Here is a 14,676-nt window from a genome sequence, read left to right on the forward strand (position 1 = left end):
GAACTTAACCTAGCGTAATTAACGAGAAAGAGTTTTAAATTAAGTTTTCAGATACAAGCAGACTAAAAAAGTCTTAAATTTTTTTGAGATAAAAATCGAATCGAAGCTATTTATAAAAACTCTGAAGAAATATTCGTTAGTGCATTTTATTTAATAATTGCAATATACCCCATGATGATTTAAACTCCTATAAAGTGTCAATCTAGATATGATACGACACTTATTTTCGTAAACAACACAGGATCGTCACAAAAAAACTATTTTAGTTGACTTTCTTCCATATTAGTAATTTATTTATTGTGAATTTTGGATTATCATTTGTAAAAGCTGCAAACTGTCGTGCAACGCTCTTGTATGAGGCTAAAATGTATCTAACAACTAATATCACAATCGATGTAATGTAATTGAAACTTCTCCTCTGGTAAATTCTGAATCCGGAGTCTTCTACTGAATGGATCCATGTTTGCTGCCCTCCGCTTCCGTTTCATTTTCCCCATCGCTTTCCTTTCCGTTTTCCATTGAAGGTAGCAGCTCGAAGTCGCACACCAGGGAAAAGTGATCCGATGGATATTGGTAGCTGGGCGTGCGGTTCTTGCCGATCTGTTCGCCGGCCGGAAAGTCTAGACAGTTTTTGATCTGAAATAAAGGAGACTATTTTAAATTCATTGCTCAACAATAAATCAATACTCTTATAAATTACTTAATAGAAGGTCACTAGCTATTAAGTCAAATTTAAATGAACCATAATATAATATCGAACAAATTGTAAACAGGTAAACGGTGCAGCGGCAGCCTTAACATGCTAAACAAAATATTGAAACCGTTTTAATATTTTGATGATATACATATAATGATGATATTATCATGATGAGACACTGCAGCTTCTGCAGATGCTGAACCGTTTAGAACCAGCTTTATAAACCTACCTTGAGACGATCGGGAGTGTAGAAGACGTAGTCGATGGTGTGGCACTCCTCGCCCTCCTCGCGGATCTTCCAGGTGGTGTAGGGTGGCTCTCGTTTCATCGAATCCGACACGAACTCAGCCACATCCTCGCTGGGCTGCAGGATCTCCTCGCGGTCCAGCTTCACATCAGCATAGGCACTGCCCAGACGAAGAAGATCGCAGCCCAGGATCGTGGCGTAGATGGGCTCTACGGGCTCAGCGTTAAAATCACCGCACAGCAGCAGAGGAGTTTCACCGGCAAACTGTTTCACAAACCGTATGAGATCCCGGCCCTGTTCGTTCCGCAGCTTGGCTAAAAGGGCACCGTGTCGGGCCTTCAAGTGGGTGGTGGCCACACAGAACTCCCGACCGCTGGAGCGCATTCGCAGCCGAGCGGCGATGGCCACCTGGTTACTCTGCACCCGCCACACCTCCAGGATCCTGGTGTCATATCCTTGCAACTCCAGCTTATCACGCTTATAGAAAATGGCACAGCCGTCGGGTCCGTTGTTCTGCTCGATATACAGACAAGGGGAATCCGGTTTCGGGAAGAAGATGCCCGCGTAATTTTGGCTACCCAACACCGTCTGAAGGAACTTAAAGTGGTCTACTTCCTATTTAAATATATCAAAAAAGACGTTAAAGTGCTACTGCCCTGATGATTTGGGGTAGTGTGTACTTACTTGCAGGCAGATCACATCGGGCTGGTTCTGCAGGATCTCCTGGACAATCAGGTACTTCCGGTGCTCCCAGGTGAGCGCCTCCTCGGGACAACGCACAAATCCATCGTTGTGCTGGCCGAGAGCTAATTTGGGGGAGGAGCAACCGTATTAGAGGGATATTGCTAAACATTAATGTCATTATAGATTTCAGAATACCTAAAAACAAATGTAGTCAAAAAACTTTGATTTATTATCCAAAATTACAATGTAACCGCTCATGTTTATTTATTTAGTTAAGATCAAAATTATATTGAATACCTTAGTCTAGGATTATTAATTTAAAAAAATTAAACTTGGAAGAAAATAAATATTTGCAAAAGGACTTAAAGTTCTTTTTTTCTGATAATGGCATTACCCTAATACAATGTGACTAGAATAGATAATTATACCCGTTACTCGTAGAGTAAAAGGGTATATTGTATTCGTGCAAAAGTATGTAACAGCTAGAAGGAAGCGTTTCCGACCCTATAAAGTATATATATTCTTGATCAGGATCACTAGCCGAGTCGATCTAGCCATGTCCGTCTGTCCGTCTGTCTGTCCGTCTGTCCGTCTCTCCGTCTGTCCGTCTGTCCGTCTGTCTGTCCGTATGAACGCTGAGATCTCGGAAACTATAAAAGCTAGAAGATTGGCATTTTGCATGTAGATTTTAGGAGTTCCTACGCAGCGCAAGTTTGTTTCAAAAAGGTGCCACGCCCCCTTTAACGCCCACAATCGCTTATATACGATTTTAAAAATTTAAATATTTCGGAAAAGTAAAAATGCAGTTTTATTGTGTTTATCAATACCTATCGAAATGTAGAAGAAATTTTTCAAATCGGACCATTCGATAAAAAGTTATGCGTGATCAAAGTTTTTATCTCCATCTCCCTCGCACTCCCTTTACCTGAGTAACGGGTATCTGATAGTCGGGGCACCCGACTATAGCGTTCTCTCTTGTTTTACAATACTTACTCTGCGAAAGAATGTTCCACTGTAGCAATCGAATGTTCTGCGAGGCATCGCCCTCAACTGGTGCACTGCAAACTGCATGGACACATTAGAAAATACCACTGGGACAGGACAAGGATGGAAACCTACCCCTCGACAAGGAGTTGAGCTGGAGGCAGCGCAGTCCGTCGGCGACATCCTCGTGCACCAGGAGCGGTTTCAGGAAGCCGCGGGTGAGCAGCGAGGGCTGCTCGATTCCACCGCCGCGCAATTGCTGGACATGCTGGAGGAGAGCAAAAGTGCTCAGACCCGTGGGCAACTCCAGTCCATCGTCCTGCGAGTCCACATTGTTGATCTTGGGCGCCGAGTTGAATGAGCCCATTCTGGAAAACGATTCAGCATTTCAATTAGTCTCAAATAATTGTCAAAGAGATTTAACTCAGCTAAGCAAACGTTCGATTATATTGCTCACAAAACACAAATAATAAGCCAACAAAATATATGTTTTCATTGGCTCCTCTTTAAATGTTTTCTTTTAGCATTTCAATCGATAAAACTGATAAAAGCTTTTCGCAACAAACAAACAACTTTCAGCGAACAACACCAAATTAACAACAGCAAATACATCAATGAAATATATTTAATTTCAATTTTTTCTGGTACTCACAAAGCATTTGGTTTTCTATATAAAATTTTTCTCAGTATTATGCTGAAAATGAACAGACTATGACTGTGCCGCTGACTCGTATAAAATTTTCCCATTTTCACTTTGCTGTAAATAATTATTTGGTGGTGTCAAATTTCGTGTATGGAGGAAGAAAAATGTTGTTAAGATATTGTTAAATAAAGTTTCAAAATTTAAAAAAATACATCGACACGTAAAATAAACATATGCATAAGCAAACCAGAAAGAATTCGTGTTAATGAAGTTAAAAATGTATAGACGCTAAAAAAATATATTTGATTTTAAGATCTTTTTAAATTAAATGTTTAAATTTCTTTCCAAAATAAACTGATAAAGACGAAAGCACAAAGCTGATAATTCATTTCTAGATACAATGAAACTTTTGCTTTTCATATTATAATATGATATGGTATTATAATACAATAATTACAATAATTTTCAACGTTCATAGCTTTAAATTTAAATCCTCTCAGTTATTTTTTAGTAATTTTAATTCCTTTTTGATCCTTTGGTAAATCTAATCTATTCTCCTGGTGAGGCCTGATAGCTTATAGCTAAAACTATTTTATTGCTGATGTCTAATTCTGGATCCAATTCGTGAACCGAAGCTCTCGACAATTATCACATATGCTCTGATTCCAAGAACTGACCGGGAATCAAAGGGGAATTAGTGGGGACTTAGAGGGGGATGTATGAGATGGTGGGCCGCCCACGCGATGGCAGTCCCGCGAAACAAAAACAAAGGCGAAAAATGTCGCTCGGTCAATAGCTTCGCAGCTGTTCGGCTGGTTTGCTTTGCTCGGCGAGAGAATTGAAACCAGTTCCCAGCTGGGGATGGATATGGATGTCGAATGGAGACTGGATTTTGGGGCTTACGGGTTTCGGCCTGTCACCGCAATCAATCACCCGCCGGTGGAGCAGATGCCCACTAAGATGAGACCCCCCCCACCACATCCTCTTCTCACCTGGTCAGCATCACCTTCTGCAGATAGGCCTTTCGATCGTTTTTGCAGGGCGCCTTGTTGGCTCGCTTTATCGGCAGTTCTTGCTCCATTTCTGCGAGAATTTTAACTGCGGGATTTTTGGGATTTTAGGATTTCGGACTTAGTTTTTAAAGTTTTTTTTTTTTGGAACCTGGGGGAGTCGGAACGAGGTGCGCTTGCAAGCGACTTTCGCGAAACTGAATGCCAACTGAAGTGCGGGGTTTTATTAGAGACATCATTGCCGGGCAGAGAACGATCGCGAGGCAGCGAAAAGATCGCGAGGAGAGCACGCACAAACGGGTATTTCGCATACGAGATGTATCTGCAAGATACAGATACCCCGCACAACGAGATCAATACGTTCGGCTCACGTGTGAGAGCGCCCCGCCAAAATGCTAAACAAAAGAACGTTTCTGACTGACGGGCTTGTTAAATATTTATGCGGCCAGGGCGGCGGGGAATGGCTATCAGTTAATGAAATCAAAAGTGCTCGAATGAGATATAATATGCATGCAAAAAACAAAACAACAAAATGGAGAAAAAAAGGGAGCCAGCATCCTTAGCTAATGCCTGGCGGTGTTGTATGCCTAAGCAGAATCCCAAATGTTCTCAAATGCTAATACGACAGACAAAAGATACAATTGTATCTGCACAATTTATACAGCAACGCAGTTACATGCGTAATGAGCTGTCCGCCCCAAGAAATATATAGAATCTTTATCTGTATCTGCAACCGATTCGGCGAGGGGGAGATTTTGTTACCTGGGAATCGGCACGGCCACACGTCTCGCGAAAGTCTTCGATGTGACGATCAATCGCGATGTTTTCATTAGAAACTCCATTTTGAACTGTTTTTGCTATCTTTACTCTCGTCCAAGTAAAATATCACTTTCAGTTTATTCGGTTTCTTATTTTTGGTCTGGGATTCTTCGTTTCTTGTTAAGGTATTAGGATAACTTAAAGTGTTTTATATTAAGTGTCAGTATGGCAATGTCAAAGAGACGCGGCCCCATCTGTGATTCCTAGAAAGGCAAAATTATTACAGGGTTAGAATATTGTATGGGTTTGGTTCATTGATCTCAGACTGAATGCCACTTGCAAGATGCCCACTAATCTCGGAGCGGAATGTTGAACTTTACTCAATCCATTGGCACGTGTCGAAACACTTTCGTGACCTAAATGCAATTATCGTATTCATTGATAGGATCTTTTTACTCCATTTACACCAACACGGTTGCGATTTAATTATCACTCATGAGTTATCATTTAATGGAAAGCCATTAAGCTGTGCGTTAGATAAGCTTACAAAATCGATACCAAAACCGCTGAACGAAATTAAAACCTAATTTTTTGAAATTGTATAACTATTTTTCTTAAACCCCCACAAATTTCCTTAATGCTTTTTGAAGACTTGGCAAAAAGAAGATAAATAAAATGTATTAATGAAAAGAAAAATGTATACAAATATTTTTTACTGAAAATATAAAAATATAGAAAAGCAAATAAATGAATAAAAGGAACTCTGTTGATTACAAATTCTAAAATTCGACATAAATTTAAAGTCCTATTGCTCTAAATATCCTATTCAATTAAATAATTTAGAAAGCCAAGAAATATCCGTATATTAAATAATCAATAAAGAAAAGCCATTTTGACTACATGCTAAAACTACTACTTTTTTTTCTAATTTTATTAATAATTAATTCTGACGTAATAATCTTTTAATAAATTATAAAAATTATCAAACAAAGTTTAAGAAAATACAAAAGTTTACTGAAGTAAGAATGGTTCACATTGATGTTGAGATTTTAAATATACGTGTGTAATTCTTTAAATCAAGAAAACAATCCTAAATATGTAAGCCCAGGATATAGTAAAATATAAAACCCTGTCTTGTCTCATCGGGATAATAAAATAAAATAAATATAAATAAAAAATATTTCGTATTTCTCTTTCCCTGGGGCGCAGCTATATATACATTATACTGTCAGTTTTTGTCATGATCACTTTCGCGCAAATTGTGCAAGGTTAGTTTTTGTTGCTCTCGGTGATCTGTTGACGCTGCTGCTGTTTGTTGTTGTTGATTGCCGCTAAGTGGCTTTGAGGCCTGGCCAATGGCTAAGAACACTTGACACGCTGCCAGCCATGAACTTGATTTATAAGCACGGGCAGACAGACAGGTAGCCCCTGTAAGAAACGAGTCTGGGTCTCACTGAGTCTCACCTCACCAGATACAAGAGCAGATCGCGGGGCGGCTCAAACTCAAACTCTCCAGTTGCTGCAGAAGCGGAACTCTGGCCGAGATTAATATCGTTATGGGGGCTGGCCCCGCCCATTTGGTCATCCATTTCCTTTTCGATTTCCAGTTTTCGTGCGGCCAGGCGCTGTTTCATCTGAACGGTGGAGGTCATGGCCGAGGTCTTGGCCACAGCTTCCGCGATCTCGTATTGCCTGAGGAAATCCTGTCGAAATCCATCGAGCGTGAGGCCTTGGGGTTGTCTGCATTCGGGACCACACAGGCGCTGGCACATCTCATTAATGGCCGAGTTGCGATCGGTCAGGTGATCTGGAGCCATTCTCAGGCAATTTGCACAGGGAGTATCCCTCTGCGAATGGCCAGAAAGTTTTGGATCTTCCGAATAGTGATTGGGTGGCCTGAAGTCCTCTTCATCGGGCGAGGGTGGCTCATCCGTCACACTGAACAACTGTGGTGGCTTATCATCCTCTTCTAGCACCTCCGATCCTCCATCACTTCTTCTGTAATCCATAGGATTGACCTCTAGATTTAACAGCAGAGCCGTTACTGGCATGGCCTTGCCCAAGGCTGGCTGACGTCTGTGGCCATAGTTTTCACGTATTTTACTATTTTGATCCATTTTTTTGTTGTATCACTTCTTTAACCAGCACTTTGTTCATTGACCACTCTGCGTATGCGTAATATTCGTTGCAATTATTTGTTGAGCGCACTTCTGGCCGTTTAGAACAGCCAACAATTAATACGCGCGTGCGTTGCCTTTCCTTATTTATATCTTCTGGTTGACTCTAGCCGAGATCGAGGCAATCAAGTGCCAGCTGCTCAGTTCCCTGATCTCTCTCTCTCGATTCTCATTAAAAGAGCAGACAGATTGCCGCTGTTTAGCCATAGGTATAATATATAGCATGAAATTGAAATTGCCGCTCTCATTCAGTTCGTTTTTAAAGGCAAACCACATTTTGTTTGATTACTTTCCAAAATGTCAAATTTATTATTAGCCAAATAGAGACTCGGTTTGGCTGTTTAAAAGTCATAAGCTTAATACTAAATAATACTTTCATCGACTCGACTTTAAACATGACCCGATGAATCAGTACGCCAAGCGTTGTTATTGTTTCGAAAGCATAACAAACAAGATTTCACTTGAACTTGCAGCTGCTTAAGGTTAAATCGAGTGTGAAATAATTGCAAATATTTAAAAAATTGTGTTTACAAAAAAGTGGTAATCAAAGGAAATACTTTTTGTAACACGCACACAGTTATTTCTAATCAACTTTAAGAGTGTAAGTTAATTTTAAGGTTCTATGTGTGTGAAAATGGCAAAGGAATTTCGTATTCCGCAAACAATCAATTTCAGATAAATAAAGAACAATTTCCAATCAGCTGCGATTGATTAATTACCCTCTATGTCAGCTGCCTGTCAATTGATATCCACACAGACATAATTAATTTTACGCCTCACTTTGTTCCTCTCCAAAATGAAATCAAAACAAATCGAGAGAAAAGACATGAGCCTTCAATGCTAATTTGTAGCTTATAAATTATTATGCACTTTCATGTTTTGCATTAATTCAAGAGCAAATTGATTGCATTTCATTTGGCTAATAGACATAAGGCTAATTGCATGAATAGAACGACTTTTATTCATTTCCGCCATATGCGAATTTTCTTTTTAAGTAAATCACTAATTGGCTTAACCTTAATTATTAATTAGAATTTAATTTATAGGTTTAAAAATATAATGTTCACTTGACTTTCATAAGAAAACACATACATTTCTTTTTTTGTTTCCTTCTTTTTTTAAATTGTTCTTAAATAGCTGCCCAAAAGTAGGCAAGAGTTTTTACCATCTGGCCTTTGAATATTTGCTCAGCTGTTATTGAACTTGATCAAATCCAATGTACTTTTTATATTTTAAGCAGTACATACCTACACAGCTTGAGTCAATTTTCGATATCTCACTAATTGAAAATAATATTCACTTCCCCTTCCGCAGGTGCGACTGCTCTACAAACGTTTGTACGGGTCTTATATTTATTTTGGCAATGCACTGCGGAAAGTCGAGCGGAATCAACAAGAGCAGCGGCCGACATTGGATTTTATTTATATGGCTATATGTACGTGAGTGTACGGGCCTGTGGGGAGTCGTCCAAATGCCGAGAATGCCACATGAACTTGGCAACAGGTTCGCTCAATTTATGACAGGCCCACACCTCATGGGCGAGATAATAGGGAATTGTGTAAAGAAACTATATAACATTTTTTGCCAATTCAGCTGACTATGTAGCTGCTGGACACCTGCTCTCGCTGGCTGATCGGGTCGTCGATCACTCCATCTGATATAGATTAATATAAGGCAAACAAAAAACAAAATAAAAAGGGAGAGACGCCAGCGATTTGATAAGCTTATCAGGGGATTTCACACACAACCATCCTGTAAACTCGACTATCAGATGACCTGGACATTAAAATTGCCACAATGATTGTAAAGGTTGAGGTAGAAGGATTGTTGACGTAACCTGTTTGATCTTTCACTCCTTAATCTACAGATTGACATATATTCAAGGTTTGTTTACTACTTGTTCGGCAAAATTATAGCTTTAGCTATAAAAATTGTGTAACTCCTAATATTTTGATTTATTTTTTGGTTTTTTTGTGTAAAAATGACATTATTAAAAATAACAGCTTATTCTTTTGAACATTATCTGGTCCAATACAGGGTATAGACAAATAGTGTACGGCTTAGTGGGCTGCCTGGTGATTATTTTTGTTATACAACAGCATAGCGACAGATTGGGACACATACTCGTACTACATATGGAGAGTATCGCATCGGCTTTGGCTTGGAAAAAACTGGTTCTACTCCGGCAAAAGCTGATTCCATCTGGACGCAAAATCAATGAAACATCGACCGCTTTTCCCCGAAAGCTTTGTGGCTCACATTGCAAGTGGTTCAGTGGGGCAAATTCAACCTATCGCTGCGAATGCCAGACTCACCATTTTGCACTGCCTGCACTAAGCACCACCACACATGGTTAACTACCGATCGCAGAGTATCCAAACTGTCCGCAAACTGCTTTTCGCGAACCGAGAAAACGTCTAGTGCGGTTTGACAGTGCGCGATTTTTAAGCGATTCAAATGCTCCGGCGAGCTGCAAAGAACTAAACTCGATGGTACGTGCTTTGCGACATTTATACCAACGCTCTCTGTGGCGGGAAGCTGATAAGGATAATGCCAAGAGACCGCTCTGTTCGTCTGGCCGACTGAGGCACCATTGCACAATCAGCCGGCGAGAAGAGCCCTCTCCGATTTATACTATCTACCTCATTATCGTAATAAGTTCAATGGCTCACGCTCTCAGGGACTGTAACACTAGTGTAAATAGTCGCGAGGGTCTACGGCTCTTTATTCGGTTTCTTTTGGGCATACCTTGCGTATGAGTGATATGTGGTATTAATTTATTTCAAATTGATCAGCATTTAACTTTGCATCCACTAGCTTCTTAAAGTAAACAAATATTTCCTGCTAAGAGATTTTTACTGGAAATACACTTATTTAAATGATTGTCTTTGTTAGGTTACAAGCCCTGTATTAGGAAATGAACAGAAAATCTGTTATACTGTTTATATGTATACATTTTCCAATACTTTTTTTAGAGTTGCGGTACTTGGAACAGGCACAGTCTTTGAGGGTATAGATCTAGGATATTCTTTTAATTTGATTATAACTTAAAATATACAAGCTTGGTTATATTTACGAGTGAAATGAAATCTAATCCATTAAACTTAATGCAAGTTAAATTTCTTAACGAGCTACATTATTCTTATACTCTTCCATACCTCGCTTAATACGTTTTTGTAACTTTTGCCCTAATAACTCTCTTAAGGGTTGTTTCTATTCTTTAATCATGCTATTCATAATAATAACAATACCTTAAGTTCATTAATAATAAAGTAAACAAAAAATATATAAAAGCTTTATGTTGAAGCGATCTATACATGCAAATAATCTTCAGCACTTCGAAAAGGCAATTATCAATCACTTTCCCACTCAAACAAAGATTCAAAGACGTCAATCAAATGACTCACTTACTTTGTTGGACCTGAGTGGGTCAATTGTGAACAATTTGTAAATTCGCGCTGATAACAATGCCAATGACATGAGGATCGTGTCTGGTCTTGTGTCTGGCTTTGGGGTATATCTTATCGGGTGCTCTTATATGAGAACCGAAGGCATTAGCCACTTGAAAACGTTTCTCCCAGCATAATTCCTTCGCACGGGTCTGTTGTAAAACTTTCAAATTGGATTTGATTTACTACTTATTGATAAGAACGGGGAATGCAACAAAAAAGTGACGTAGCCTGGATCTAATTGGTTTTAATTAGTTTGGGGCGGTTGGATTTGCGTAGTTCTCGCCAATCCCGCACCCAGTTGGCCTGCCAAGGTCAGTGGTGAGTGCGACTGCCGATTAGGTGGGTAATACAACTATTTAGTTTTTTTAGTATAGCCGAGTATTTAGTATTAACAGCCAGTGGTCTAGCCGCCGAGATAAGATAACGACTTCGAGTGGACCAACAGCGGCCTTGTTTTAGTGTTTCGGTATAAAGTTCGGTTCTTAGTTTATCATCTATATTATACATTTTTTAATAATAGAACCTTCGTGCTATTTATTCACGTCTGCCAAACCGCTTTCACTTCTTATCAATTTGGCAATGGGACCTGCAAGCGTATGCCGTTCACATAATGTGTTATTTAAAGGTACTAAAAGCTGCATAGTAAATATGGGGACATAAGGTCTATAACTGAGCAATTCCGATTGAAACGGGATTCAAGTTGCAATTATATTTTTCTGATTTTAGTCTTTATATACAATTTACATTTGTGAAAACAGTCATGATAAAATTAAGATCCGAAAAAGGCTATTTAAAATCAATTACCTTCTTAAGAACGTTTAAAAGATAAGTGAATTTTAGATAAGATATTTTATAAAGATATTTCGATAAATATTTGTGTAAATATATATAAGTAATATATAGGCAGATGGATAATTGATTTTTAATGTTTATTGTATGATAATAGATTGTTGTTAAATGCATAATCATAATTATTTTGTGTTGTTTTAGAAAGTTAAAAAACAATGCTTTGAATTAGTTTTCTTTTCACAGACTTTATTCATTTTATATATGTACACACTCTAAACAGTTTTTTTTGGTTATATGACCTTAATCATCCCATACCCCAAAGCTACATTTCTTTATGACAATTACATTTGTCAGCTCTTACCCTCAACAAGTGGGATTTCTAGGGGTCGGGGAATTCCGGTCAATTGTAATGAAATTACAAGCTCCTCCAACAAGAGATATTCGCTTTAATCAGTAAAGATCTTATGTGCTTGCTGGAACTTATGTGTACAACGCCCTTAAAGCTGGAAAAGAGGCCCACAAAGGGCAGTTATAGTAATTAAAAAGACATTTCTGTTGTCACCCGCCCTCAAAAACACACGCAAACATGCACTTGGGTAAATTACAAGCGCCACATGAAACAAACCACATCCAATTTCCTAGAGACCTTAAACCCAAACAAAAACGTGGCTTTACTAAGAGGTGGGGGGTAAGAGAGCGATACAGGGTGAGAGCGGGAAGAGTACACAAAGAGCGGGTTGGACTCTATCTTTCCCTCTCACTCGCACAAGTCAGCAGATTGGAGCAAATTTGTATATTTCTTTTAATAAACTGAAAGTCCAAAAACAAAAAACATAAACAAAATCCAAGAAACAAAAAATAAAGAAAAAACAGCAAACAAAGACCGAGACGGAAAAGCTTCACAAAGGAAACTTAATTTATGAAAAGCAGCAGCAAAAAACGAAATGTTTTGCTTGTTGTTTTATCAATAAGCTTTAAGATTTGTTGTTTTGAGGGAGGAAAAGGGCGAAAAAAGGACGAAGCCTGGCACACCCAATAAATAAATCACATTGTTAGATAATTATGGCGACTTACAGGAGTTTCTTTAAGAATTTGTAGAATGCCACTAGTAAATAAACAAATGTGGAAATCAGCTTCATTTTGAACTCAACCCCTTGTTTATGTTAATTTTTTTTAATAGCGTAAACTAATTTTAAGTTTTTTTTAAATCAAAGTTCACTTCTCATCAGATCGAATTTTGAGTCTTTTCGTAACTGGTTTGTTTGCTGTCCGAGATATCAAAAATAAACACGACTCTGCTCAAATTTGGTTAAAATTTCACTATCAATGTCATTTCCGCGTCGAACACGTTTTTTACACTAAGCAGGCAAAATACAAAAAAACTCGGGAGATAACGCTTTCTGTGACGTATGAGAAGAGAAAGGTTGAGAGAAAAATGGAGAGTGCTTCGCAGAGAGTGAGAGTGGCAGTGCAAGGCGGCAGAAAGGAAAAGCCAACTGAAATCCCAGTTACTTTAAATGTCTCAACGACTGTCAAATGCTCTTTGGCCTTTTGTTTTCAGAAATCGAAAGCAGAGTTTCCAGATTTTAAGAGTGAAAACTATTTGGGGTTCTCTTTTTTTCCTTGCCCCTTATCGATTTCTTAAGTAATTGTTCATGAATATTTAATTTTATAAATTATATTTAATACAAGTTCATTCATTTAAAATATATTATTCTGTACATTTTGTTACTTTCACTTGTTGTTGCTAAGTTCTTAAATTATTTTTTTTTAATTTTTAGCACTTTTTTTAGTGAATTAACAACTTTGAAATTATATATTTGTTCAAAAATTAATTGATTTATTTTGATAATATACTCTTGTGGGTAGAGTACAACGTCACGTCCACTTGTTGTGAGCGGGGCAATAAACTTTTGTGTGGGCGTACTTAAGAGCAGGGGCCAACTAGCAACTGAAGAGAGCTCATCGAAGCAAGTTTACATGCAATCCTAAGAGAAATATAGAGCTTTGTTTGCTTCGTAAAGCTCTCGAATTTCATCAGCTGTTGCGGAGCTTACTACATTTATGTAAAAATGGGTAAAATTTAAACTTTAATAACAGATTACAACAGCCAACATTACATCTTAAGCTAAATTAGCAACAGAGCTAACAAATTCGAAGTTCGATGTCCTGGTTTCCTTTTCAAAATCGGTCAGAAATTCGATGTCCTATAGTCGAAGGCAGGTCCCATTCGTATGGATATGTTCGCGGGTTCGTTTAAACGTTCTTTCATCAGCCTGAAGAATGGAAAAATTTTCATAGATTAGTTTATGATATATAAATTGAGTGTATCCAAAATTCATCTTAAATTCAAAATTTCAGAAGCACAATCAAATGTCTAATGGTTTCATTGGCTATAGTTTTTATTTTTTTATTTTATCTGTTAAAATTTCTAAATTAATCGTAATAAATTGAATATTTTAAACTATGCTCAATATGAAATTAATGCAAGTTATTTATAATTTAAAAAAAACTATGGAATATTTTTGATTCAAGCTCTCTAAGCCCAAATAATACACTTTAATCCACTTAAAGTCTATATATTTCAGCTTATAGAGGTCCACTCTAGCAGGTGCACATAGGCGTACCTTCTGGTAAACAATAACAATGGGCTTATCTAGCCCATTCGAATATAAGTTTATAATTCTTACCGTTTATCTGCCTCGCTCTCGCAACTCCGATAGCCTTTTCGCCTGGCCGATTTGTTAAGACGTAACGATCGCCTCAGTTCTTTGGGCAGCGGTTTGTTTGTTTCGCGCCTAAAAAAGGTTCCAATTTTTTGGCACTTCTCCGCCAGATTATGCCAAACCAGGAGGATCAGTCGAGTGTGCCGAGCGGATGTGGACGTGGATGAGGATGTTGCGCCATTGGCACCACAATCGTACAGCTCGGTGGTGGAGACAACCCACGACGACATGTTGACACTGACTGACTTTGCAGAGCCTTTTTCAGAAGAGCCAGCGGCCACTTGGCCGGCCATTGATAAGATTCGCCCGCGGCAATCGAAGCTATTCAATTCTCTACCAATGTCACTAACCAAGTGCCGGATATGAGAGACAAAAATACTGAAACTGAAGCATTGCAGCTAAGTTATTACCGCAATCGTATTACTCAACGTTTCGTAAAAACAAAATAGTTCTTTGGGCCATAAAACAGACAAACTCTAATGTTCTGCCCGGGAGGCTAAAACTGTCC

At 38.5% G+C, this 14,676-nt stretch overlaps 2 protein-coding genes across 9 annotated transcripts; both read right to left on the minus strand.

Moving 5' to 3' along the window:
* Positions 1 to 266: 266 nt before the first annotated feature.
* On the minus strand, positions 267 to 12,791 carry LOC108048722 (nocturnin). Of its 8 annotated transcripts, XM_017129551.2 has the most exons (8): positions 9,517 to 9,684; positions 5,028 to 5,287; positions 3,265 to 3,369; positions 2,748 to 2,980; positions 2,622 to 2,693; positions 1,629 to 1,750; positions 927 to 1,559; positions 267 to 636 (listed from the first exon to the last, which is right to left on the minus strand). In XM_017129551.2, exons 2-8 carry the CDS (start codon positions 5,105 to 5,107, stop codon positions 445 to 447), a joined length of 1,437 nt encoding a protein of 478 aa, XP_016985040.1. In that variant the 5' UTR covers positions 5,108 to 5,287; positions 9,517 to 9,684; the 3' UTR covers positions 267 to 444. The 8 variants fall into 8 exon arrangements, with proteins under 8 accessions (XP_016985040.1, XP_016985042.1, XP_016985041.1 ...); XM_017129553.2 differs by lacking the exons at positions 5,028 to 5,287; positions 9,517 to 9,684 and adding an exon at positions 12,517 to 12,791 and having other exon boundaries at positions 3,265 to 3,306; XM_017129552.2 differs by lacking the exons at positions 5,028 to 5,287; positions 9,517 to 9,684 and adding an exon at positions 12,517 to 12,791.
* A 724-nt stretch (positions 12,792 to 13,515) lies between these two features.
* On the minus strand, positions 13,516 to 14,421 carry LOC108048721. Its single transcript, XM_017129549.1, has 2 exons — positions 14,133 to 14,421; positions 13,516 to 13,718 (listed from the first exon to the last, which is right to left on the minus strand). Exons 1-2 carry the CDS (start codon positions 14,396 to 14,398, stop codon positions 13,634 to 13,636), a joined length of 351 nt encoding a protein of 116 aa, XP_016985038.1. The 5' UTR covers positions 14,399 to 14,421; the 3' UTR covers positions 13,516 to 13,633.
* Between the last annotated feature and the right edge of the window lie 255 nt (positions 14,422 to 14,676).

This window comes from Drosophila rhopaloa, unplaced genomic scaffold (genome assembly GCF_018152115.1).
Source record: "Drosophila rhopaloa isolate 14029-0021.01 unplaced genomic scaffold, ASM1815211v1 contig_178, whole genome shotgun sequence".
NCBI lineage: Eukaryota > Metazoa > Arthropoda > Insecta > Diptera > Drosophilidae > Drosophila > Drosophila rhopaloa.

What these genes read in the sequence shown, in the direction of transcription:
- LOC108048722 (XM_017129557.1), bottom strand. Translation starts at nt 7,141, where the DNA reads ATGGATCAAAATAGTAAAATACGTGAAAACTATGGCCACAGACGTCAG. An exon ending in CTGCTCTTGTATCTGGTGAG is followed by an intron (nt 2,981 to 6,488) that starts GTGAGACTCAGT and finishes ATCGTTTTCCAG; the next exon opens with AATGGGCTCATTCAACTCGG. An exon ending in GTGGAACATTCTTTCGCAGA is followed by an intron (nt 1,751 to 2,621) that starts GTAAGTATTGTA and finishes CCCCCAAATTAG; the next exon opens with CTCTCGGCCAGCACAACGAT.
- LOC108048721 (XM_017129549.1), bottom strand. Translation starts at nt 14,398, where the DNA reads ATGTCGTCGTGGGTTGTCTCCACCACCGAGCTGTACGATTGTGGTGCC. An exon ending in GAGAGCGAGGCAGATAAACG is followed by an intron (nt 13,719 to 14,132) that starts GTAAGAATTATA and finishes TCCATTCTTCAG; the next exon opens with GCTGATGAAAGAACGTTTAA.